Source organism: Taeniopygia guttata, chromosome 4 (genome assembly GCF_048771995.1).
Source record: "Taeniopygia guttata chromosome 4, bTaeGut7.mat, whole genome shotgun sequence".
Taxonomy (NCBI): Eukaryota; Metazoa; Chordata; class Aves; order Passeriformes; family Estrildidae; genus Taeniopygia; species Taeniopygia guttata.
In genome coordinates this window covers 27,535,421-27,562,858 of record NC_133028.1, presented here as the reverse complement: position 1 = coordinate 27,562,858, position 27,438 = coordinate 27,535,421, and the positions used below count along the sequence as shown (strand labels likewise).

The 27,438-nt window shown below is 38.2% G+C and overlaps 2 protein-coding genes across 7 annotated transcripts in view; one reads left to right on the top strand and one right to left on the bottom strand.

Annotated features, from left to right (window-relative positions):
- Nucleotides 1–26,539, bottom strand: part of PAICS (phosphoribosylaminoimidazole carboxylase and phosphoribosylaminoimidazolesuccinocarboxamide synthase) — a 39,825-nt gene extending 13,286 nt beyond the window's left edge. The window contains exons 1-10 of one of the 6 annotated variants that reach the window (XM_030271138.4): nt 25,807–26,539; nt 21,213–21,299; nt 17,552–18,028; nt 16,531–16,620; nt 15,744–15,815; nt 11,496–11,582; nt 8,065–8,136; nt 6,958–7,359; nt 5,531–5,596; nt 4,312–4,502 (exon numbers count right to left, since the gene is read on the bottom strand). In XM_030271138.4, the coding sequence (XP_030126998.4) occupies nt 4,312–4,502; nt 5,531–5,596; nt 6,958–7,359; nt 8,065–8,136; nt 11,496–11,582; nt 15,744–15,815; nt 16,531–16,620; nt 17,552–18,028; nt 21,213–21,299; nt 25,807–26,194 (1,932 nt within the window). In that variant the 5' untranslated portion in view covers nt 26,195–26,539. The remainder of the gene's footprint in view (nt 1–4,311; nt 4,503–5,530; nt 5,597–6,957; nt 7,360–8,064; nt 8,137–11,495; nt 11,583–15,743; nt 15,816–16,530; nt 16,621–17,551; nt 18,029–21,212; nt 21,300–25,806) is intronic. The other 5 variants (XM_041716083.2, XM_012573526.5, XM_041716085.2 and 2 more) reach the window with 5 other exon arrangements.
- PPAT (phosphoribosyl pyrophosphate amidotransferase) overlaps nt 1–27,438 on the top strand; it is a 41,924-nt gene that overhangs the window by 2,728 nt on the left and 11,758 nt on the right. The gene's annotated exons all lie outside the window — the stretch shown is intronic.

The window sequence follows — 27,438 nt, the reverse complement described above, 5'->3', positions numbered from 1 at the left end:
TGCCACAAAAACATGCAGCACAAATTCTTTGTGCTTTGTGTTCTGATACAGCTGGTTGCAGCAAGGTGAACGACTTGGCTGTTTCTGATAAATGGCCAAGAATGAGTTGATAGTTTTTATTACTGTGGCATTGAAGAGATTTTCTTCAGTGGGCATGTTTGCAGCTAAAAACTTGAAACTCTATACACTGCATCAAGCAACCAAAATATTTAAACATGTGTTCAGTGGTGTGTATGAGCAGTGCTCGCTGCTTCACTCACTGAAACTGTCCTGCATTAAAAATTGGTGTGTATATGTAAGCAAAATTCAAGAGCCCACAAGTAGGCTCATAATCAAAGGCAAAAGATAAACTTGTAGTTTCACTATTGTGACATTAGCAGAAACAACTTTAAAAGTTGTTTGGGGTTGCAATTTTTTAATAATTAAAAAAAAACTGCTAGTTGTTGAGGCTTAAATTCTCACTCCTTTGTAGCAGAAGTTAAACACAGCATTTTATTGGCATTAATCTTATAATGGCGAACTGTGAATTAAAACAAAACCCAGTATATTCTTACAGTCTAATCAAGGCCTTCAACACACTTAGATCATTTTATCAATTTAATTTGACACCATGGTAACATTTTACAGTTATGTTAGTAGTGAATGCTCATTAACTTAATTCTGCTCAAGCAAATCATGTTACTCTGGCATCAGCATTAACAAGGCTCAAAAGTAGATGGTCTAAATCATCTCTGCACTTTATAAGCCAGAGAACAGGCTCACTGCAAAATCCACTGACAACATGCCAAAATAAAATCAGAGGATGTTGGTAAGGAGAGGATTTTCTTGGGGGCGGTGAGGGAGGGAGGAGGAGTTACTCTGAATTACAAATCTATTAGACGTCATTTGAGTCCTTGACCAGGACAAATTTGCAAAGTTAATCTTCGAGGAAGTGTGATTTATGTTAACTTTTTTGCAAAATTCTCTGGAAAATATTTTTGGCAGTAATACTGTGTACTGAAACCTGAGTGTACCACCTTTGTACTCATTTTTAGGAAAAGTCTTTAAAAGCCCTCTTCTATGAAGGTGGAAGTCCCATTAAGTCAGGGAATATTCCTTGTCTCAGCTGGGTTTGGTGTATGGAACTTGTTATCAGTGGAGGCTTGGCCAGTGCACTTTTTGATAACTTTCTGTTACTGTCCATTATTAATACTCATATAACAGAACCCAGATAATCACCGATGTAAGACACTTCTCTTTCAATCCAGTAAAGTAAATGTAAAGCTGTGATCACAGACAGAAGAGCCACAGCAAAAGTTTTAGTGGATATAAAGTTTTAGTGGATATAAACATACACTGGAAGGATGAGTTAGATTAACTAATACTATTTCTGAAGGGACTGTTTTGAGAAATCCTTTGTCCTAGCAAAATTCTATTTAGCCCTTTGTCACTACCCCTGGGGATGCTGTCCAAAGGAGATAGATCATAGCTCTAGACAACCAGAATCATAAATGTCAACATTCCTGGTAATTTTGTCTCTAAGCAAAAAGTTAATGTGGAATTCCAACTAAAACCTCAGTGAAGAAAGGTTGTCTTGATATCACTTGATCTGTCTCAAGTAAATTAATTGTTAATTGTATAAATGGGAGTAGTGCACAAATATCAGATGATGCCAAATGCCCCATCCCACATCTGACATCTCCTACCATCTTTGATCAACAATAAATGAACAGCAGGGCAGAAGACAGCTTTCTGACAAAACATTTACAAAAAGCAAGCTATGCTTTACAGTCACAAAGCAGAATAGAAGATGAATCCCGCACAAAGGGAAATCCACCTTCTTTGGACATTTGTTTGTTGAATAAATCCTGCTCTCTGAAAAGTTTTCTGAGGGAAAAAAAACCCTTTACTTTGAAAGTAAACACTCTTGTGTTCTTTTTTTACTGTCAGTTCTTGCTTCATGTCTACCACCTAGTGTTGACATGAATCATTTCCAAGTAAAGACTGCAAGTGTGCTCTGCAGTTCTCTGCTCTGACCTGCTAAGAATTCAGCAAGTCGTTTGCCTCAGTGCTCTTGTGTTGTTCTCACCTGAATATCAGCATTTAAAAACAGATACATATTCTTGAAAGGTCTGCTGATTTTAATGAATTGAAAGTCTTTATTTTTTATTTTCTGGAAGGTGATAAAGGTTTTTTTTTTGGCCATTGTACTGAATGACAGCAAGGTTTGGAAAGATTTGGATCCTTGTGCATCATGCAGAATTTAAAGTGGAGTTTGTCATCTCTGCAGTGCTGCTTCCCTCAAGTTAGTATTTCTTCTAAAAGGAGAGGCACACTGCAACAAAAATAACTTTTCAGCTATTCAGAGTTAGTCCTGGAACATCTGGGAACTTGCTGAGCTACTTCAACTGACACAGAAAAAACATTTAGAGTTTTTTCTTACTAGATGGGCTAGTCTTGTATGAGGTTAGTAAAATGAAGTGGTTTATAGGGCATCCAGCAAGAACGGGATTACTCAGAGCAGCATGGAGAGAAGGGGAATCTTCTGGTTGGAATGAGTTATCAAGTTAAGTTCAGCCTTGCATTCATGAAACAGAGAAGGTTGAGCAAAACATTTAAGTTACCCATATTCTTTTCAGTACAGTTACTGCAAGTATTTTAAATAATAATTTAATTGAACTAAACTTTTAAATGTACTGGTGCAAATTAGGGTTGGGTCACAACTTTTCTGCTTCACATGTGGAAGGAGTACCTGTGATGTTAGTAGTGTGGGAATAGTGAGGTCTTCAGCTGACTCAGCATGTTCTATAGTGATACCTGACTGCTGTGATACCAGGGGCAAACCTTGTCCTCCTTCCAAAGACAACACTTCTGAATGCAAGTAATTCAATGCAAGTTCAAGGATGTACTTTTAAACTAACTCATTGTAAAGAGAGAAAGAAGAAAGATTTTTAAGCCAATGATGATAATAGCATTGTTGGAAATTATAGTTTCGGTGACGGTATTACAAACCAAAGAAGGTTTATACTGAGAAATCAGTGTAAAATTTAAAAAGTTGGAGAGAAGCATACACTGAAAAAAATTGTGTATCTATGTGACTGTGTAAATTAACATCAAAAAACTATTATTTTCTAGGAATCCCTCTCGTAACTTCTCAGAATTGTTTTAAAAATGCTATTCAAATAGCAGATTAAATCCACCTTGGTGGAAAGTATTTCCCTTCATAATGTCTCTCATAGCAGAACTGACTAGGAAATAATTAAGCACAGAGAAGGAAATAACACATTATATCCAGTAACATTTTTATGTAAAGTTTTATGAAGAGGGACTTGGATGGAATTTTGGCCTCTGTGTGTAAATAAACCCGGTGGCTGTTGCTGCTGCAATAAGGACTTGACTGTTTGACTTTAGTTGTGTCTTTGTATGTGCCCAGAACTGACCTGGCTTTCACCAGGCTGTGTAGGTCTATGCCCAAACATGACTGAGATTCAAAAAGTTGTTTTGCTGGAATACACTGAAAGAAAAACCCTGCAAATGTAATGCAGACCATAAGTACTTACACAACCACAAAATTAAGTAGTGGCTAGTAGGATTTTGCAGAATAACAGTTATGATATGGCATTTGTCTCATGTAATTGTTCCCTGCACTGTTTCTATGTTTTCTGCGGGTTACTGGACATAACAGACCCCTTGCCCAGTACAGCACAGGGACCATAACTCATGCTTGCCCCTTCTACGTAGGCATCAATTCTGTGTACTTTCTTTCTGGCTCACTGAATTCTCCATTTCAGTGCTGCACATTGTTGCAAGCCTTCAGCATTCCCCTACACCAGTGTAAGCAGGAAGAGAGGCTAGGAGGATGGTAAATGCTGGTTAAGGAGTTAAGAGTTGTATTTTCCCCACCAGCCCTGCCTAACCAGAAAGTTTTCCTATGGCTTCAACTGTTTGGTTAATTGCAGAGAACTAACTTATTAGGAAGATGGTAATTGGAAATGATGGAATGAAATTTCAACTGTACGTGTTTTCTTTGATGAGTTAAAGTATTGTTTTCTTTCAATTATGGCTGTTAATTGTGGTATGTAGGTGAACCAAGATATATAGATAGAGGTCATAATTTTTATTCAACTAACTGGCATCACCAGTAAAAGCTCATAGTAAAGGATTATCATGGAAACTCACACCTTGTTTTAGTGTAAATGGCTGAAGGTGACTATATTAAAGGGAAGCAAGCATGCACTCATGTGGGTAACCTACACTCTTAAGTATCTCCTTTCATACAACCTGACAGAATCTATTTGCTTGTTAATTTCATAGAAAGTTTGTGAAACCAACCTGTTGTATCGCTGATGGATCAGTATACAGCTGTTTTCTGTTGAGGTCTTGCATTTCTTCCTGCTTACAAAGCCTTTCAAACAGTAACTTTTTGCCTTCTGTTACTGTGTGCACTCTCTCTGTTAATAGTTTTTGGAAGTGGAGTATGGCATTTTCAGAAGCACTCTTCTTAAGTGGAACAGGTGACACCTCTGTGGACAAAAGCAAAGTACATGGTTAGAATTCACAAGTCAATGAACTGCTGACACTGAAGTTTAGCACATGCTGGATTTTCCTAAAGCTGTTCTTCTGATCTGCTCTTTTGGCAGGCATTACCTAGTGTTGTATAAGGGATCATTGTATAATGGAGAGTAGGAATGCAGCAGACTCTGTAAAAATCAGTTATATCTCAAACTTTCAGTTTTGCCCTAGCACAGCCCTCTCCAAGAGGTACTTTCCTAACAGGCAATAAATGAAAGTCTATTCAATCACACAGAGTGATTAAATACAGAGTGAGTACAGTTTGTGGTGGTGAACTAAACAGGTTGAACTAAAAAATGTATCATTTCATCTGTCTGTAGACATCCTTTTGGTATTAAAAATACCAAAATGATATCTACAGACATAGTGGTGAGCTCCTTAAAACTAATTTTTTTGTTCCTCATTGATTTTATTTAGGGCCTGTCAGTTTTGCAGGAAGAAAAATAAGCTGCTGAACTTCCCCTATTAGATCACATACCACATATTTCTATCCTTCTCATAATTTTTCTCTCTCAATGGTTCTCTGGTCTGTCTTGTCTTTGACACTTCTGTCTTGACCTGTTTTCTTGTGTACAGCACATTAGACATGTTTATAGACACAGTAATGTAATATGAGGAAATCACATCCATGACTGCCTGTCCCTATTTTCCCTTAAGCGACACCATTGAGACATCTTGTTTTTTAAATACTATATTTTCTTTGCATATGATTCTTATAAATCAAGTTTTTCTTGATGTTTACCTCATTTATACCAGGGATGAGGACTGAAATAAATTAATTGCAATTTTCCTTAGGCCTACACTTTCATGAGAACTCTTATTTTGCCGATTGTTGTGGGTGAGAGGAGAATGTTGGTTTGGAGCTTGGTGTTAAGTTTTAGGATTATGTTTTTTTTAACTGTTTGAATACTGGATATAAGAATCTGGCATCCAATTCGACAGCAGTGTATAGATGCTTTTAAAAGTCAGGTGTTCTTACCATCATTCCATGTTTTTCTCTTGGTACTCAAAGATCCTGTGTTTGCTGTAGCATCTCCCACTGAAACTTAGAAGAGAAGAACAAGGTGACTAAGCCTTTTGTCAAGATTCTCAAGGCACAGTCAGTCACACACCAAAAGATTTTATACTACAAAAGCAAATACCCTAGGACAAGACATATTTATTTGGCAAATGCCTCAAACAGATTAATAACGGAAACTTCTTTTCTGAAAGGTTATTGATGCCACTGCACCAGCATTCACAGATCACACAGTCATTTCACAGCATGCTAATATGTAAAACAGCTAGGTTGGTTGTTGGTGTTGACAGCATTCTTGGTGTTGACATATCCCATTCATGGAGAGTAGAAATGAAATGTAATATATTCAGTTTCTGTATTTGGGAGAAAATACATGTCTTGAGAATGTGATTGAGCACATTCTGAGAGCACAAGACTGAGGCGGGGAAAACTGTGATCCCACAGCTCTATGGCTGTCATTCCAGCTGCAACTAATGCAGCCTTGGACACCACATTAGGGCTCTGATTCATGACTGAGGACAGCTGGCTTAAGGCTGGTTCCAGCAGTTTCTGCTCAAGCCGTTCACCTGGCTTTTGCTGCAGAAATGGTTCAAGTCCTCAAATAACGTTTGTGCTGTTGCAAGCTATTTAACATATTGAGAACAATCACAACTAGTTCTGCTTTACCTTAAGTCACTGAACCCTAGGTTGATGAGGTTCAGTTATTTCTGACAGCACCTTATCTGCCTGGAGCAGGGGCAGGTGCCCCTGAGGTCTGAAGCAGTTGGCCGGTCACAAGAACCCTTACAGCAGACACAAGATTAGCTGTGTGGTTCCTAGATCAGAGGATTTTTGATATGAAGATGGAGGCAAACTCTATTTTGAAAACTGAATCTGCTTTAACATAATTAATACAATTATTACAAGTGCTCAAATAAACATCACTGTCCTGGATATTTCTCTCTCTTAACTGCATTCTGTATTGAATTAATTTACTTGGGGGTTTTTGGAGTCCTTGCACTTGGCTTGATTGCTACTGATTTCTGCAGTTCCAAAGAGTATGAGCTTGCAACTCTCTATCCATCAGACTTGACACGCCTGCTGTATGACCTCTAGAACCTGCCATGTGTTCTAGCACCATTTCACTGTATGTCACTTAGGCTTTCAAAAGAAGATTCTCCAATAACACTTAAGTGCTTTCACTTTTTGCTAATATTCTCACATCACATCTCTCCATAGATCACTTGAGTTTCCTGAGTGTTCCCTATGTGACCATGCAGATACAGCCTCCCCAGTTATTTTCCCTCCCCATTTCTGGCCACACATTTCACACCTACAGCATGGCTCAAACAGGCAACTTTAGAAAGTTCACTTCAAGCACTTTATCTCATCACTGAAATTTTCAGTACCTGATAGGAGACTTGAGCTTTCACATCCCCAGCCTGAGGTTCCCAGAGGCTGCCTTCTTAAGATACAGTCAACTTCATCATAAAATCTCATTTTTCTCTTGGGATTTCCAAGATGCTCATTTTCTTTCTGCAGTGCACGGTATTCGTATTTTAGGTTCTTGTACTTTGTGCGACATTGTTTCCAGTCTCTGTCTATACCATGTTTCATTAACCTTCTGGCAATTTCCTCAAATATTTCTTTATTTCTTGTGGCCCCTTCAAGCATTTGTTGTATTTTTTCATCTGACCATATGTTTATCAGAGCTCTAACTTCATTATCACTCCAGTGTTTTCCTGCTCCAGTATCATTAATTGTAATAACTTTAAAGTGATTTTGTGCTGCTTCTAAGGGAATGTGATTCTCTGAAAATATAAATAAAAAAAAACTAACTGTAAATGCTATAAATGCATGCTAAATATACATATATGAAAGCATAATTGATACTGATAATCAGTTAATGATTAATGTTTTATATATTTTGATATTTTATATATTTATATCTTTTAATATTTTATAATTTTAGTATCCATACACAATTGTGTTCTCTTAAGTATGCAAGATATGTAGGAAGTGGAATCTTTTGTTTCTCCAAGGCATCTAAAAGTCAACATTTTGTCGCTATAATTGTGCCACTGTTGTTGTGAGATTAAAAACAGATGTATCCAAATGTTACTTGTAGAAAAGCAGTGATCATTAAGCTTTAAAGATCTCAGCATTGGTGAGAAGTGTGGTTTCAAATTAAAATAGCAATGTGCAAATGAAAAGGCTACTTGGGATTCAACAGAAGAAAAAAAAGTCTTCAGACTCGAAAATAGTCAGAAGTAGGCAGATGCTGCTCATTCGATTATGTATAGAAGGCAAAGTTGAAGTACAGTATTAATACAAGTTTTACTCATGAAAGGAAAAGAGCTGTGAAAATAATTTTTAAGTTTACTAATAAAGCTAGAATGGAATCAGGACCAGAAAAGTAGAGCTGTATTTACAGTAGAGATCTGATTGCTCCAGCTTTGGTACAGAAATTACATTGTGATTTATTTCATAATAAATGCATGGAAATTAATACTCACCTGTCCCAACCATCTGTTTTGCTACTGGTGTACAAGATCTGTCTTCTGAGGTAGTGCTTATGGAATCATCATCTACAGAAACATACAGTTTTAAATAGACTTGGATTTAGACAAATAAATTGCTAGTATTACTGTCATTCTCTGTAGGAAACACCTATTTCCACCTAAAAGTGTCCTAAGCCCTCAGTCTAACCCATTAGTTATAGACTTGAAGAATCACAGAACCATGGAATCATTTAGGATGGAAGCACTAATCATTTAGGATGGACTTAACATTGCCAATCCACGAGTAAACCACGTTCCTAAGTGCCACATCTACGTGTCATTTAAATCCCTCCAGGGACAGTAACTCCACCACTGCTCAAGTCCAAGGTGACAGGTCTGCTGAGCTTCCTCCTTACTTCACCAAGAACTGAAAACACTGCCATTTTGTGACTGCTGTTGCCAAGAGGCTCCAGCCACCACCAGCCCTCTATTCACAACCACCAAGTCCAGTGGGTACCTTCCCTAGCTGGCTCCTTCACCAGCTGTGACAGGCAGTTGTCAGCCAGGAACACTCCAGGAACCTTCCTTGGCTGTGTCCTCTGCTGTTTTGTATTGCCAGCAGACATCTGGTCAGCTGAAGTCCCGCACCAAGGGGCAGCGACTGTGAGACTTCTCCCCACTGCTTATGAAATATTTCAGCTGCCTTTTTGCCCTGGTTGCGTGGTCAAACACAGACTCCAACCAGGATACCCGCCTTTGTTGCCTTATCCTGAGTCTTACCCATACATCTTCAACGCTATAGTTACCATCATGAGCTCTAGACAATCAAAACCCTCTCTAACATACAGAGTACCCCACAGTCTCTCCTTTGCCTTCTCTTCTGCAAAGTTTATAGCCATTCATTGCAGCACTCCAACTGTGCAAGTCATCCCTCTGTCTTCAAGATGGAAACTTTGATATAGTTTTCCTGCTACACAATGGCTTGCAGCTTGTCCTTTTCGTTGCCCATGCTGTCTGCACTGGTGTGCTTTTGGGGGTGAAAAACTCTTATGGTCATTCTCAGGTGCTTCTGTGGTTTCTAACACATCGACAACCCCTGTGTGTCTGCTGATCTCCATTCCCTGACTTCTAAGACAGCAGATGGAAGGACCTCTCTAGAACACCACCCCTCAAACATTAGCATGTGGCCCCCAGGCTCTCTAGTAAGTCTGGTTTTATCTCTTCCCATCTGCAAATGTATTTTAAAGCTCTTTCAGTGAGTTCTTCTAACTTCTGTACTAAGATCCTTTCCCCCCGCCCCCCCGCTTTGAGATAGGTGCCAACAAGTCTGGTGTCATGGAACCATGATTAAAAATTCTACTATTTTCCCAGTGTCATCAAGCTTAGAGCCAGATAGTGATCTGCTGGCTCTTCAACTGGAAGAAGAGAAGACTACTTGTGCTCTTGATCCTTTAACTAGTTATTCCAATGCCCTGAAGTCTCTTTTTATTTGGAACTTCATTGTTGCCTACTAAGAAATTATCAAAATTGTCTATGAACAATCAAAACCCAGCTTTACTGATTCTGTGTTCATTTGCTCATGCTTGGACTATTCTGAGGCTGAAAGTTCACCTTTGTGTGGACTTACTCTTTGGGTTGGGAAGAAGAGAAAGATTAGTTTTCATTGTCTGCTAGAGGATGCCATGGACTAATTATGTTCAATACTGGTTTTGGTAAAGGGTACTTTACCAAGAATATTTACTTCTGTAAATATTCGTTTTATGTTTTAAAGCCAAGTTTTTACTTAGGCTCTATCAGAAATAAAGTTTTTTTGTAAATGAGTATGTTCATTTGATGTACTTTCTATAATGGTACTTGCTAATATATGCACAAACTAGTACTTGGAATTCATATTTGCTCTATAACTTGTTTTCTCTTCAGTCATTTGGCAAACACTTGTTTTTCATAAGCCATGTGCAAGAATATATTTTGTACCTGTGGAAAACTTGGAAATCATACTTTCATCAGCATGTGTATGTGATTTACTTGGGGTACTAAAAAAAAGTGGTTTTTCTCATAAACAGGCACCCTATAACTTGAGAAAATTCTTGCATCTTCCTTAACACTTGCAGCTGTTGGAAATGGGCCAAACCAGAGCTGTAGGTCTAATCCTAAGCTCCTTTTCTTTTTGAACCGTTAACCAGCCTCCCCATGGCTTCCATTTCTGTGCTCATTCTCTCAACCATACTGGCTCTCTTATCTTTTCCTGTCTTTGGCAGTGGCACTTGTGTAGTGCTGACTTGCATGATTCTGTGTTCAATTGGATATTACATGATAGGGAGTTTGTGTGTATGGGGCAGTCAGTTGAGCTGCATGACATTTTATTCTTCACTTTGCATTTGTGTGACCTCGCTGTGTCTCAACTTTCAGGGTCACAGATTTACTTTATCCTCAGTGCCACTTGTGTTCCTGTGTGTCATTGTTGTGATGTCATTGCTCTGATGTTGTCCTCAGTGTCACAGTCACTACAGTTGTCTTTCACGATCAAGATCAGCCAATGCAAACAGTTGTAAAGGGTGTGTAGCATAGGATGTCTCAACATCCAAACTACAGATAACATAATTGCTGAAAAGGAAGCTCTTGCCTGGAATATGCCTGATGAATACAATGGAAATATTCTTAGGCTAGAAACTTTCAGTGTCAAAGGCCAAAGAATTGCTGTTCACAGAATCACTAAAATTTATTTTTTTCCCTATTAACTTCTGTGTACAAACAGCATTACTGTAAAGAATATTTGGATCCAGAGTGTTAGGTTACTATATTTCAATGCCATCATTATTTCCTTTGATGTATTTTTTTCATGGTTTTCTATGGTTTTTATGCTCATTTATTTCAGAATATTAGTATCCCTACTGTGTTCTAATGTTAAATTTTTACATTTTAAACCAAACAAATCTTCTCCTAATCACTTATCATTGAGTATATGACTTCTACATATTGCTGAGGTGCTGATTGCAGTTTTATACTTAAAATAGTTCAGAATATATATAGGGAAATCGCTTAATAGTAAATAATCTGATAATAAATGCAGTCATTAAGTAGTTTGAAAATACAATGTATAAAATGTTCTGAGTTTCTGAGACAGCTATTTACCTTTCAATTTTATCCTCTCTAGCAACTGTGTAAGAAAAACCGTATTTGTGTCACAATCAAATGCACACTAATCATATTCATCATAAAAAAGGATAATGTTGTCTGGGAAAATGAAATTTTGTTATAATTATGGCAAGGAGAAATAAGTGTTCATACATTTCTGCACTATGAAATCAAACAAAACCCATAACTTTTCATAACCTAGAAGCAGAACAAGTGTAATTTGCTGGAATAACGTATGAGCCTTTGGAATCTGCAAAGCCCGTAAAGTAGAATGTCCTGTTAAAAACTATCCTGACAAAGTCCTGACCTACCTATATCAATTGTCTCCTTTTTTATTTGTGTGGCTTCCAGAGATGCTGGGGTAGAGTTGGCTAAGTCCCTCTCATCTTCAAGGATTTCTGCAAAAAAGAATCATTTACAGAGTTCTTATTAACTAAACATGTCTTGAGTGATGTTTTGAGAATCACCTACTCAGAATGCTGCTGCTAACTACTGTTAAATATTTCCTCTCTTAATACATTAAAGCTGCCATTTTTCTGTAGTAATAGGCTTAAGAACACAGTGTACCCACTTATAAAGTAAATCCAGAACATCACATAACAGCTAAGTTATATGGGTTTACGTGTGTTACATAAGTTTATGGGTTACGTGTGCAAACTCTTAAGTTAGTTTAACCTGGATCAGAATCTGTAGAATGGTTCACTGATGGTGGGTAAGATATCTAATTACTAACAAATGTTTGTGCGGCAGAATAGGCAAGGCAGTGACTTGCATAAAGGGTGCAATATACTGAAATTATTGAGAGTGACTGATGCTAAGAGTGTCTGAATTAGCCCCAAAAAGGAACAAGGGAGCCTGACACATCAGGGTGCTGTGCTTACACAATTGATCTGTAAGGCTGCCTGCCTGATGGAGACAGTGTACTAACGCCTGTCCCGAGAGCATCTCTGCTGCTGCAGCTTGCAGGGGTTTACATCACAGAGCTGGGTGACAAGAGCTGTCCCTGGGCTCCCCTCCATGGGGAGGAGATCTCCACTCCTGTGCCATTGGCCCACTGGTGTTAAGGGAAAATTCCACCCCTCTGCCCTAGGACAGAGCTTTGGGCAGGTGGATGATGCAAGTGGTCTTGCTGATCCTCGCTTCCCAGTGAGGACACTGCTCTACAGAGATTAAATGGTGAAGGCCACATCATGGATCAATGACAGCAGTTTTCTGTCTCCCAGCCTGTTCTCAGTCCATTCAAGAATATTGCCCTGAAACATTGAGCAATAAGGTTTAATCTAGAGCCATTTTATTAAAAATTACCCCCAGATCAATACAGCTTTGTTTGCACCAGATGTTCTTTATGATGTGACTAGCATCACGTGCTTTTTTTTTTTTTTTTTTTTTTTTTTTTTTTGTGAGCCAAGAATGTGGGTTGGGAGCCTGGTTTTTTTCTAAGGCACCTTTCAGAGTTTTGGAGGGAGGGCACAAGAAGACTGAGCCAAACAGAACAAGCCATCGACAGTTTTTGGCTTGGATAAAACACAGTGGCTCCATCTGAATTGTTAGTGAAGCTATAGACACTTGCCAGCAAATATGCTTAATCTCTACTTTGTGTTTAAAGCACTGCTCACAAGGCCACCCGAGCAATGCTGTCACAGTCTTTCCTTTCACCCACTCAGACTGATACAAGCTCTGTTCTCTTCTGGCACTCTGTCACCATCACTAATTATCTTGTTTTCTGGCTCATGAGGCAAGATTAGTAATTTGTCTCATAATCCTTACTCTCATGTGGGTCTTGTATAGTATAAAAGGGAATTGGGATATGTTTAAACTAGGCAAAATTTGCAGTGTGTGGCTTATGTTTACGCTCCAAGAGCTTGCAAAGTTGCTGCTCTGTCATGCAGATCTGAGGGTGGATACAGAAAATTGTGGATGCACAGTTGAGAGTTGATGTCTGCAGCCCAAATATGCCTTGGCTAAGGCAGTGAATAATCAAGAACTTTGGGGTTTGCACTTCTCTGAAACACTGCTTAACACTAGCCTGGGTCATATATATGAAAAAATTATCTTTTGACTTTATATCTGTACATTTTAAAATTCCATGCACACAGCAGCAAGTGTTCAAGCCAGCATCAAGTGCCTGAGTATGTACCAACTTAAGATCTTAACTTTAAACAACAGGTTTGTAAAAAGCCCTTGCTTAGGAATGCATCTTGGAAGTGTCACTACTTACTCCAAATTTGTTCAGAGGGACATATAGTAAAGTGTATAGTGTATCAAAAATCCTAGGAAAATAAAGACAAGGAAAGGAATTTGTTTAAAATACTTGCTGTAGGTATTTTTAAGAACATCAGACTACTGGTATTTCTTAGAAACCTGTTTTCATCTCCACTGTTTTTCCCTGGCACTTCAAATTTAATCAAACACCTATACATACACTTGTGGTCATACTGCTAAGTCTGACACACATGGAATGTACATGGAGTTTGGAATAACAGACTGCATAGACTGAAGGCTAGACATAGGCTCTTCTGAACAGATTTGTTACTTTTAGTAACAACTAAAAGTGATGCCACGAAATCGAAAACATCAGTGAAAATTACTAATTAAGGTTTAATTTGCAGACTAATTCAAAGTTTTGCCAAAAGAGAGAGCAACCTGCAGTGTCCCCAGCCTATCACAGGACACTTTAGCTAAAAATCCACGGGTTGGGGACTGTTGTGGTCCTTCTGCTCCCCCAGCTGGGCACTGCTGACAGCACCGTGTCGGGAAGCAGGACAGGCTGTGAAAGGACCTGTGAGGGTTTATTTTACTTTGTTTTCTCCTTCTCAGGTGGGCATTTGCTCCTCTTTGAGTAGGAAATTCATATGGGCAGAGGAGAAAAACAATACCATGGCACATCAAGTAACTAGTTGTTCTGAAACTGGTGTATTTGTCTTTCGACTAACACCATCTTAGTATTTTTTCTTACTAGAGTATGGCAAACCAAAAAAGGCTTTTTATAAAGACTGGCTGTGGTGAGAGTGTTACTGTGGCTCCTAACTCAGATTCACGTGTAAGGTCATGAGAAGCACATGCACTCTGAAGCAGCTCGTGCATCTTCTGTGCATTTACACAGCTGCAGTTGCCAGAAGGCAATGCTTACCCAGGCTAACTTGTGTATGTATATATATATATATATATATATATATATATATATATATATGTATATATATGGGCAAGTGCGTTGACAGCTCTGGCTGCAGAGTACATTAACTACATATACTGATAAGGAAGATATGCAGATATGAGTTCAACACAATTTCTAAATTCTTATTTATGCCAAATTGGGGTTTTCTACAGATTTTTTTTTCAAGGCACAGAAATACCTATAAATTTAATAATTCCATTGAGAAACACTTTTCTACAAAAGTTCTGTCAAATATGCAAGATATTTTTTAAAAAGTCACGTCCTAGATTGTGAAACATTACTCACATCAAATAACCAATGTAATGTATCAATGCCTTTTCACTATTTATCAGCATGTATATTTATGAGTACAGAGGTACGTGCAATCTCTTTACTTACCAGTTTCTCACTTCAAAATTACTTAGACTGTCTAGGAAAGGCCTGTACCACAATTAGAGAACAAGGGGTCCCCATGATATTGTAACGTAAAAAGTGTGCATCTTTGCTCTGCTTTTTGCAATACCTATTTATGTCACTATAAATAAAATTAAAGACTAGGTGTATTTTACCACCTGTAAAAAAACTGAATGTGTATTGTTTGTTTTGGAATGAGAGAAAGAATTTTACAAACTAAACTTTTAGTTTGTTGGTTTTACCTTGGAGTGTGGTTTTGCATTTCCCCCCCAGAAGTTTGAAAAATAGTCTTAAGAGTGGATAGGCTGAGCCACAGATATTTTTGAACCACTTGCTATTTTAACTGTTCCCCACAAAATCATACTGCATTTACAATTAGCCAGAAACAAAGAAACTCTGCAGTTAAAATACACATATTTTAAAAGGGAGATGGTAACCACAGTAAACTACAGATATCTTTACACCTACACTTATCTTAAATGACAGAAATGTGGACTCAAAACTTTACTAGAAATACTCATTTAACTTAATTTTAAATAGCTTGTTTGGAAGAGTGTAGTCCAAGAAGTTACAATATTATGTAGCACCAGGTAGTTGAAAACTGGCAGATGACAGTTAAGGAGCACTGCTGAATAATTGCATTATTACAGTGTCTTACTACTCTCCATGTGTATGTAGGACTTTCACTTGCTCATGGGGAGAAATTGAATTTAATACATTTTTTTAAACAGTCTTAACTGGATCCCACAAAATGCTGTTTATTTCTTTCATGTTTGTCGCTCTGCAAATGAGGTCCCTGTAGGCATGCACTTTTCATGGCAACCTGTTCTTCTCCATGGAATGCATCAAGTGTCCATGGTGAGCTGGTAAAAGGTTGTTTTATTTTATTTGTTCGTAAATTTAAATTTAATAATGTAATTGCTATTGAATGAAAAAAAGCCAAAAATGTTAATCTCTGTATACCTTAAATTACACCCATCTCTTTACTTACTTGTCATATTTGTGTCTTTTGTTGTATGCAGAGCTGCCCGATTCTCTGGAGTAGTATTTACAGTAACATCATCTGTCAGAAGATTTTTAATTTGATATTAAAATCCTTCAAGTTCACATCAGACCATTTGAAATTCTGTAAAACTAGTCATTAATGCTTAATTTAAACCATGTTCTGCCTCACTCTGCTGAAAGAGAACATGAGGTGCTCTGTTGTGGACAATAAAACCTGTCAGCCTGAGAGACTTTCATGTGTCTCCAGCTGAATGTTAAACTTCTGTTTCCCCTGAAATTTATGTTTTCAGATGTAAACTATAATATTTTTTTGTAAAGAGCAGAGCATATGACCTTCATATTTAGTGAGACTCTTTAATGAAGTTTTTATGCCCTGTCATGAGCATTTACACAATTATATCCGGATCACATATTGTGAAAAAGATGTTCTATTAGTTCATGCCCAGGAGACTAAACAATTCTAATCCTTGGGAATAACATTGTTTAAGTAAATGCACATGCAGTAGGACATTGCATTCAACTTGCTTAAACCAGTAGTTTCTTCTCTACATTCTATGTCACAAGTCTTTGAAATTATTACTTACTGCACTGATTTTATCAAATTCGGCAGGACATTGTAAATGTGTACGTAAGTACATGATGGTTATCTCTTGCTTTTAATTGTTTAGGTCTCTGAATTTTCTACCTGTAATTAAATTTGGGCTTATTTTAAAAATTAATTTTAATTTACTAAATTTGGGTATTTACATAAAATAGAAGACTTTTCAGATTACCTGAATCAGAAACTTTCTTTGTATCTGCAACCTGTAGGTCTTCCGACATATTACTAACAGAGTCCTCTTCACCTGTGTCTCCAGGCATTTCTGTGTAAATAATGCTAAATTAATTAGGGCATTGAATTTCTATACCTTATAAGAGCAGCTGTGGTGTATCAAATTAAAAAATCTATCCAGCCTCGGATGCTCTTTATGCCAGCAGGCAGTAATATTTTTCTTGACTTCTCCCATTACTTTACTAACTTCTGAGTCTTACATTTGGCCAACATAGTATCATCCCCTCACCTCAACTGAAAGTTTAATGTTTAATTCTGTTCTTAAACAACAGGCATGTTTCTAGTTGCACATATCAATAAAAATGTTTTAAGTCTTGGATAGTGTAGGTTCATCAGTCTACTCTAATTCTGCATTGATCATCTATTACCATCAATTGTCAATAACCACCCAAAATCAAAGGCAGACCCTGCCAGCATTCTTAGTGCTGTTCCTTTTGCTATTTTCACTGTTGTCTCACCAGTTTGGGAGTCTTGCTCCAAAGCCTAATCAAACTGAGCTATCTGGAACCATAAGAGCAAGACAATTTAGATGTTAATTTTTTTAACCAGTGTCTGTTACTACAGATTTCTTTTGCTCAATGTCTTAATTTTTCCAGTAACATATGTTTTTCCAGTAACAGTGCGTGTGATATCTCACGGATCGATTTCTGTTATCTAAATTGGAAACAGTCTCTTCTGACATGCCTTTGACTGGAATTGTCTCTCTCTAATTTTATTCTATGTCTTTTTCTCCTTTTTCTTCTCAGTTCTATTTAAAAAGTACAGGGCAATCACTCAATCTGAAATATTACCTTATAACAAAATACAAAACTGCTGGACAAAATAGTAAATTTCTATTCAGTGTTTTTCACCCCAGCCAATCGGTTAATCTCTCTGTTTGTGCTTTTTGACTTTCCTTAAGGTCTCTCTAGTGCTGGAAAACTAAATATTTTAAATGATATGTGGGTAGTTGAAGTACTTACCTACAGAATCCTTTTCTGATTTTGCTTCTGTCCATTCTGGAGGCCTCTCACTTTCATCATTATCTGATTTACTTGCTTCCATCGTGCAGTGCCCCAGAATAGCATCCAGTTCATTAAAAAATTTCATGCTTTTACTCGTACTCCCTGAGTCTTGGGCACTTTTTACACTCTTGTATTCATGTTTCAGATTTTTGTATTTTGTCCTGCATTGTTTCCAGTCCCTCTCAATTCCAAACTTTTGCAGTCTAGCAGCAACCTCTTCAAATATTCTTTTATTTCTCACTGTCCCCTCCAGTTGTTGCTGGATATTTTTGTCTGACCATATGCGTATCAAAGCTCTGACTTCATTAACAGTCCAGTGTTTTCCTCCTTCATTTGCTACTGTAGGAATGAAAGCCGCTGGTTTAGAAGCCTCTTCTGCTGACGCTGGATTACTCTCATTGTGTGGGGTGGGGGAGAGACACAGATATTTGTTACCTGCATTGGGTGGTTGGGGTGGGGAAAGGACAGAGAGAATGGGAATGAAGGACACTGTTTCTTCAGAGAAAGAGCAGAAAAGACATTAAAGAAAGAACAGAAGTGACATCAAAATCAAGCTGTTGGTTATTAATTTGTCAGTATTTTTGTTAATTCTGATATAATTTTTGCTTTCATTGAAGACAGATTAAGATAGCACATGTACATTTAATTAATCTAAGAGGAACATTTCTTTCTTCTGTCCTAATACACTAAATTTTTATTACCTCTAAGACCTTTAGGAACAACTGATGAGCTACTTTGTCCTTCAGAAATTAAGAGAGGAGAAGAGAACTGGGAAGATGGGAGTGCTGCATGAGCACAATAATAAATTGGCCCCAAGTCACTGACACTAGCATTAAGACTTAATTTTTTGCATTCATACCATACTTTAGTTTTTACACACATGGAGAGATTTAACCTTGGTAAGGATCTAAAGAATCTGATCCGTCTTTCTTAACAAAGCACGCCAGTTGCGGGGGGCAGAGGAGTGGAGACTTGCTTAAGTAGAACGTTTGTGTGCTAGAACCCAGTTCTCATATCACAGAACCTAACCTTTCTCAGGGCAGATCAATCAAAAATAGTTGGGGATTTTTAGTGAAAATAGGTGTGAGTTGCCTTACTCTGGAAAACTAAGGTATTTTAGGTATTTTCAATTTTTTCCAGTCTATAACTTTATTTTTTAATGTTATGAGGTAAAGGTTGCCACCCGTGCAATAATACTGAAATATATATTTTAGTTTTTTAATGTTTCATTTTTTCTATTTATGAATTGGCCTTTTGGTATAAGATTAGTTTGGAAAAGGATTTCTCATGCGTTTCCTGAAGCTTTGCAAAAATAACTAAAAAAACCCAAATAAACAAACCCAAAACCAGTTCCAGGGCATGATCAAATGAACTAGCATAAAAATGCACAGTAACTGACAGATTTTTACAGTCATACTGCAGTGATAAATGCCTTTGTCAGTGTTTTTTTTTTTCTGGAAGAGCAAACCAGATTATGGGGGTTTGATACTTTATAGCCACTGAGATGTGTGTGATGGCAATAGTATCTGACCCTTGATTGTGCACAGAGCTTCAGTGGAGCATATTTATCATAACCTGTCTGGGGACAAATTTGTCCTAGATAAAGCCATTCTTTGCTAGTCTCCATAATTCATTCTAGTTGTCAGTAAGTTGTTCTAACAGATACCATATTTTTTTCCTTATAGTCCTGGGTTAATCAGGACTTTGCAGCAGCCAGTTCATAGGCAGTGTAGTTGAGAAGGGTAATTTTCATGTGGCACATCAATTATGCTTTTTCCATTTCTTCCTGAAGGACTGAAAGAAAATGCTGGTGAATTTACTGGTGAATCAAACCAATGGAACTGCCACAGATGATAACTGCCAACATCAGATAGGCCACAGAGGAAAGGCCTAGGGAAGGTGACAAGAAGAGAGGATGAAGAGTGCAAGGAGGTGCTCTCTACACTCCCCAGTCAAAGCTATAGAGCACGGGGGCATCTGGGAGGAATAAAGTTTCTTTACTCTTTGTATAGACCAGTACTTTTCACTAGTCAGTTAATTTCCAACTGAACTCACTTTTGGTTGTGGATATTAGTTCAGCTTTGTGTGCAGAGTGAAAAATGGTGGATTTGTTTGTTTCACATTCCATTTAAAAAACATGCTTAATCAAAATGTCCTACCTACAAACACTGCTTTGAAACAAAGTCGTTATGGTCAGTGCAAAAATTTTCCTAATATCTTAAAAGCATTTTAGACCTAATTTGTTTTAAAAAATGTTTAAGCAGGACATACATTAATTTTTTTTATCTGAAAGATGCATTATGCTGTAGTTAAGATTTTTCTAAACTTCCCCAAACCTGAGAAATCTGCTGAAATAAAACCAAAATATTAAGTATTATAGATACAAAGGGGTCAACTTTTTCTTTCAGTCATTTCCAAGATACTGCCTTCCAAGATACTGCCTACTTCCAAGAAACTTACAGACTAGAAGAGGTATTAGGGGAGGGCATTTTAGTATTAGTATGTACTTGAGAGCCCATGCAATTGAAGCCCTGACTTTGTAGAAAGCAGCTTCCTCAGAATTGAAGACTTTTCTGCTTGGCAGTGTGTTGAGCACTGAGAAATAAAAATATGTTCCTATAAAGTTTGATTCAGACACTTTCTGCATGTTTTGTATATTATATGTGCATAAATTCCATGTAACATTCTTGTCTCTTACTTAATTTCTTTCTGTGCCAGGCAAGAGGGGTGTAATGTGTAACATAATAATCATAGGCTTAGCCTGTGCCTTGTTTTCTTCCTAAATACGGCACCTTGCAGATTTTGTAATGGAAGTTGTTGTAACTGGACTGGAATGTTATACTAAGCCATAGAGGGTGTATAAAAAGTAGACAGAGCATGTAGGAAATTCGGGACAGCTGGTGTTCATCCACGCAACTAATCAGGACATCAGTTGCTTAAATCTGCCTAAGATGTGTTTGTTTCTCCATTTCCTGTAACTTCCCCTTGAAGGGGCTCACACCTAGGATGCTCTTTCTTTTTCTATCTTGCCCGATTTATGCCTTTGCTTTGTAACTTTGCTGAGCAAAACTACTAGAATAGGATGTTTTCCAAATGAGTTCTGTGGTTGGTGGGACTAAAGCATTGCTGACCACTCCTTGCCTGGGCAGGTAATTTTGGAGTTATGCTGGAGACAACTTCAAGTCTGGATTACTCTGCATCTGTCTCCTCGCCCAGGCCACTCACTCATGCTGCTTTAAGCATCCATGATTTAAGAAAATGAGCTAGGGAAAAGCTGCAGGCTGACATGGGTATCCTCTGTAGCATTTGGCATACTTTCCACTGGCATTTAACAAAATTACTGTGGTTAATGCAGTTTATCATGATTAAGCTATAGCAAGGGATGTGTTTTGCGTGGAAATAGGGGTCATGCAGGTGTTACATCAGATACAGTGGTCAGTGTCTAGTGATGCACGACACCGCTGAGTGCGAGCTCTGGCGAGGAGATGGTGCCAGAGTGTGGCTGAATTAAAACTATACTGATCAGAAACAGGATGACAGCGTTTTCAAGCTGTCGGGAAGTGCTCTGACACCCATGCTGCTTTTTAGTTTTTGATCTCTCTGTACCATCATACTGTACCTAGTTGAACTGGTTTGGCATGAGATATAAAAAGTAGTGGATCTCCTGGAACATCCTCATCATCTTCTAAAGAAACTGGTATGTCACCTAGGAAGGAAAGAGTTTGTAGATGAAAAATAGGTATGGTCTGAATTAGCAGTTTAAATTTTAAAGTCCATACATTATGAAAAGATCTTTAACTTGGAAATCTCAATACTTAATTTGTAGTTAAATTAAATTTTAAATTAATTTAGCTGTCCCCATAAGGGGTACATGTGTTATAGGAGGCAAATCATTTTATGTCTTGTATATGAAGCCTGAATGCTTATTAAAATTCTGGTTGAAACTGATTGATTCTAGTGACTTGTATGCTCTTCTGATTCAGTATTCAGGGTAAATAATAATGTAAAGTAAGAGACATACAAATAAAGGCAGACTTTGCACACACATTCATAAAATCACAAATCTATTTATGTAACAAAAGTAAATTCGTAGAAGAGTATGAAGAAAACAAGGATGTCCTGCAAAAAGCTCTGGAAAGCAATGGAATTCATTAATAGTATGGGGAGGGAACCATATTCATTGTGATTTGACAGCAGATGTATTTGTAGCTGACAGGATTAAGTCTAGCTTTTTCCAGCATAGCTTTTCTACATTTGTTTAAAAGGCAGCATTATAACAATTGCTATGTAAGTATAAAAAGCAGCATATGTACGTGAGGTTCAGAACCAGCTAGATTTTCAGAGTACAGACTTGTAAGTTGTCCTGTGGTAGTGTGCTGTTTTCTACATACCATGTTGACAGGAGGTTTGAAACGTTGCTTCCTTTTATGGGAGCTGAGCTTCTGTGAGCTCCAGCCAGGCAGGGCACCCAGATCAAAGCTCGTAGCTCTGCGTCATGGGAGCAGTAATGAGGTGCAGGTAGGATGCAATCTCCTACCCCTGACGTCAGAAAACTGCGTTTGAAACCATTATCCTAAATCCTCCTGACTTTCAGCAAGGCTCGCTATGACTCACAGATGCAGTGGCCTGATCTCTGACTACTCCCAGCTGCCTGCCTGGCTTCCTTGGCAGGAGATGCTGCTCATGCCTCCACCTCCGGCAACGGGACTGGCATTTCAGCTGCTTAGGAGCAGCAGAGCAAACCAGGGAGAGGAGAATAAATACTCTGCTGGAAGGCTTCTGAGTGTGCCATAGGTACTAGCATGAGCAAGGTTAATTGCATTGTTATATTAAAAGAGAAACTTATTTTTAGTAAGTAAGAGCAGTTACCACAAAAAGATATTACTATACCAGAAAAGCAAGTGTGCAACAAAAGTATTGCACACTTGTTTAAAAAAAGCTATATAAAATATTGTCAATGACATGTTAAAAAGTGCAGACATGGAAAACCATGTGTAATTGGCACTTTTATGTCAGCATTTCTGAAAGATCTTCCTGAATTTTAGTAGCTGAGTTTTCTGCCAGTCATTGCTGATGCATTTCTGCTCAGTGATAATCTTTCTGCATTTGCTGAGGTAAAGTGAAGGTCAAGCAAGGTGACCAGTGCCTTAATATTTAAATATAAAGAAAGAAATACAAAAAGTGTAGACAACTTAAATTACTAGGCAAGTATTTTTTAAAATAATGTATTTAGTTTATTTATACTTGATTTAACTTGATTAACAAAATGTGAAGGTCATTCATTTGAACTCTAATGAAAGATATAATTTTTCATAGTGCACCATCACCCATTACTGTTGATTAGGGCAGTAATGCACACAGTATACTTGAAGAGAAGTGAACATGTTGACTTGTATCTTAATGATTATTTAAGCTACAGCTCTGCTTCTGAAATGTGTTTTGGGAGGGCAGCATGAACGTCTCTGCTTACATTTCTGTATGTGCTTATGCATAAAGTGTTATCTTTTCATGAACAAGCTGGGAACTGGTATGTGTTGATACCAGGTTTGTCCTGAGACACCCCTCTCAGATTTGATTAAGATTTTCAGTAATAATTTCTTCAAATACACTTTCAAAAGAAAACTGATTCTACCACATATGAAAAATCCTCGGGGGAACACTATTGAAATACCATTCAGTCCTATTAAAAAAGTAGTCTTTTTTCCTCCATTCCTGTTTCTCCCCCTCCCCAGCAATCTCCCAGTAGCTGAGATAATGTAAAGACATGCTTTGCATCTTTACATTAAGCATGCGTAGGAATATTGAGACTGAGGCTAAGCAGAATGGTAAATATACGGTGAATTATTTGGGAACATGCCCTGTCCCATGTCATGCTTTTTAAAAAGACAAATCAGAATAGCTACCAGTTTCCTAAAATAAAATAAGGTGTTCATGGTGGATATGTATCACTAGTCACAGGTTTTAGTTTGCTGATAACATTTTGTTCTTGCTACCCAAGCCATAAGCCTAGACATCCTTGATTCCTCCAGCCCCCTTGAAATGAGATGTCTTTGCCTCTTTTAAAATAAGTGAGGGACCATTTTTCTCTCCTCTCCTGTAACATGCTGTGGTTGAAAGGGAAAAGCCCAGGAGGGCCCTGCAGTCGCTGCTGGGGCAGGAGTAGGGGCCTGCCTTTGCCTGTGCCCGGAATTGCCTTTCCCTCTGTGGGAGCGACACCGTCAGCTCCGTCCCTGCAGAAGGACTTGAGAGCATCAGCTGCAGAGCCACTGATGCCAGTTTTGCCTTACAAGTGCTCTTCAAAGTACTGGGCTGGGCAGGCATAGGACTCTGACTGAAGGTGGAATAGGACTGGGCCTCTAGTACAGTGTTAGTTGCTTGACTTGCATTCTTAAATAAGAAAGTTGATGATCTCACAGCTGTTCCCTCAGCCCCTTGTGGTGTATGTGTGTATGCATTCTGCATAGCTGCAGGACACATTTCTATCTTAGTTTGCTTTCGTTGCAGCTCAATTGTGGTTATTGCGAAAATCTTCACATTTCAATTTTTGCATTAGTGTTGCATTATTACTGTTACCTGCATTTAATTTTTATTTATTCATAAAACTTGCTTGCTTTTGTTTTTCTGGAACAAGTAACAGAAGTGCTTGTACAATCAGGAGATATATTTAATTATACCACCTTTAAAATCAAACTGTCCTAGTGCTGCAAAACAAGGCATGTCTCACCTAGGGGTAATTACTTTTATAGCTATAGATATTATACTATTTTATAAATATAGATACTACAGTTTGGGATTCAGAGTTGAAATTAACTTTTGCTGATTTAAATTTGCTAGAGGTCTAAAGCAGATGAGAATTAGGATTACCAGGTGCAAACTACATCAAAACACAGAGGATAATCTAATGGCAGATTCTAGACATAGGACACTATCCTAATTTCATGTAGTCCTCAAAGTGTATCAGCTTTTATTAGCCTCAGTTCTGCAAGTTTAAATTTAAAAATGGATTGCAATTCACAGTGCAGAGAGCACATTACAATATTATAAAATAGCCATTTTAATTTGAAGTGACTTTGACAGATTAGATATATTTCTGATAGTGACGACAAATTAAGGTCAAGTTTTTTGTTAAGGTAAACAATGACAATGAAAAATGGCAATTTCTTTTCCGCAAATCTGTAAAACAGCATTGTAGAGGGAGACGTGGAATAGTACAAGGACAAGCTCAATGTCCAGCTCTTTTCTATGCCTTTGACAATATCCCCTGGCAATAATGTTTTATTTCTTGTTTTCTTAAAAAATATTCACAAAACTAATGTAAATTGCTACATACCATGGGAGCAAATTAATCTTTTAATTTCTCTTTTTAGTCATCTTATTTTGGTACTTATAACTATCATTGGGACTGATGCTTCAGTGACATTTAGGATGTGACAAGGAGATTTGAGTGATGTCAAACAGCAGATTGACCCTAATGAAATGTTAAGCAGAGCTTAAATGCATATGTAGAGAAGGTTGAATAAAACAAGAGATGCAAATAATTTAGTAAAACCCACTTCAGAATAAAGGCAGCTGCATTAACTTGGTCTGCCGCAAAACAGTCTGATAAATATGATAATTTTTACTTTGACTGCTAAACTAGAGTTTTTAATGAGAGCTTATTATGCATGTGTTTCTTGAATATCTTAAGTAAAACTGCTTATAAAATAATTCACTTGTTATCACATCCAAATATCAAGCTGATATATATATGAGAAATAAGAATAAAAATCCTAAATTTGTATCGCAACAAATAACAATTTTTACAACACTCTGACAGTTTCAACCTTTTCTTTTTCTTTACGTTTACATCTGAATTGGAGCTCTACAAAATCTGCTTCCAAAGTACTGCAGAAAGGCAAAGGGAAAGAAAGCAGCTTAGTTTAATTTAGCATTTCCACCCCGTGCAGGAGCCTGGACACTAGCAAGCACTCACCAAGGCTGCAATACAGGCAGTTAGCATAATTTTGCTGGAATTACGCTGTATTTACAGACTTCGACACTGGTGGGTGCTAACATTTTATTCCCCTGCGCGAGGCGTGCATCCAGTCACTTCTAACAGCGCTGCCGGCGCTGAGCAGCCTCTGCTCCAGCGCCAGCCAACTCGGGCTTCGGTTTTGTTCCCTTTGGGTTTTAAGCAAAGAAAAAAAAATAGAAGCAAAAATATTTTTTTTTACCTTGCGTGCTGTCTGTTGTGGGGCTTGTGTTCGGCTGCATCTCAGTCGCAGAACACCTGCCGTTTTCTTCTGCTGCTAATTGTGTGACAGGCTCATATCGCAATATGGCATCCAGATCATGGAAAAACTTCATGGTTTTAGTGACATCCCCAGAGTTGTGGGCATATTTAACCGTTCTGTATTCGTACTTCAGGTTTTTGTACTTTGCACGGCACTGTTTCCAGTCCCTGCACACTCCCAACTCCTGCAACCTTTTAGCAATGTAGATAAATATTCCTTTATTCCTCAGGGTGCCGTGCAGTTGCTTTCTGATATTTTTTTCTGACCAGACGCTTAACAAGGCTTTAACCTCCTCCTCAGTCCAATGCTTCCCTGCTCCACTCTCCATGTTGAAAGTGACCTGGAAATGATTCACTATTTCTAGCCGAGATTTTGTTTCCTAGGAAACCAGACGGCTGGTTGTCAGTAAGCTCCGCCGAGATGAAAGGATCTGGTTTTACTGGCTCAAGCTGCCTGAGGGGAGTAACTTGAGACACTGCCAAATAAGCAGGCTCGGCGCCGGAGCCGGGCGAGGGAAGCGACTCCGCGGTGGGGAGGGGAGACCTGGGGCGGGCTGGGGCTGACTGCTGTGACTATTCGGGAGTCAGTGGGGGCACCAGGGTGTGAGAAGAGAGGCAAAAAGAGTCTGCTTCGTCCCTTAAAAAAAAAAAACAACAAAAAAAACCCAAAAAAAAAACCAATGAGCACCAAAGCAACGTCAGACACACCGCCCTTGTGGCCTGGCCTCTGCCGGGAGGCCCCGGGCAGCCGCTGCTCCGGAGGGGCACGGCCGCGGGACCGAGCCTTCCCCACGGGGATCGCGTTTAGAGCCCTCCTGCCCTGCATCCTCACATCTCTGTGCGCTGTTTGCTCCGAACTGCGGGCCTAGAGACGCGTTTTATATATTGGTGGTGGTTTAATGAAAACTGGAATACTTCAAGTCTGGCTCAGGCGGTAAAGCGGTGCAAGCGTTGTGGTAATGACACTGAGATCCCGTGTCTTTTGTCAGCGCCATGTGAAAGATGTAATCCAACGCCTTGACTAGGGCCTGCCTTGCGGTGTCCGCTTCCCTCTCCCTAGTGATTTAGTTACTGTTTAAAGACACCATGACAATATTAAAATGGAAATTTCCTGTAATATTAACATTGCAATTACAAGTTGCTGAATGCGGTGCATCAACCCCTAAGTCTTATTACCAATCTTCGTGTTTATAGGTAGAACATCTTCTTGAGTTAAAGTAAATGGCTTAAAGTACGTTCTCATCTCTGATTATTTTCTGTGAAGAACTGTGTCAACAGGGTAAATTTGTTCAGATATGTGAAAAGTTTGGTTTGTTTTGCTTTTTGTAAGCATTCTTCAAATTGTTTGCTTTACATCCATCTGGGACTAATTACAAATAAAGGAATTTTATGAATTGGAGAAAATTGGCAATGAGTCAATTGTAGATTAGCATCCATTCTATTGATGCTATTTTTTGTGCCCAATTCTGCTTGTAATAAATAATTCCAGTGACTTCAACTGAGTTAAACCTGTCCAATGCACAAATAGGACATTAATTGTCTTTCACTTTTTAAGAAAAGCATATTTCCTATT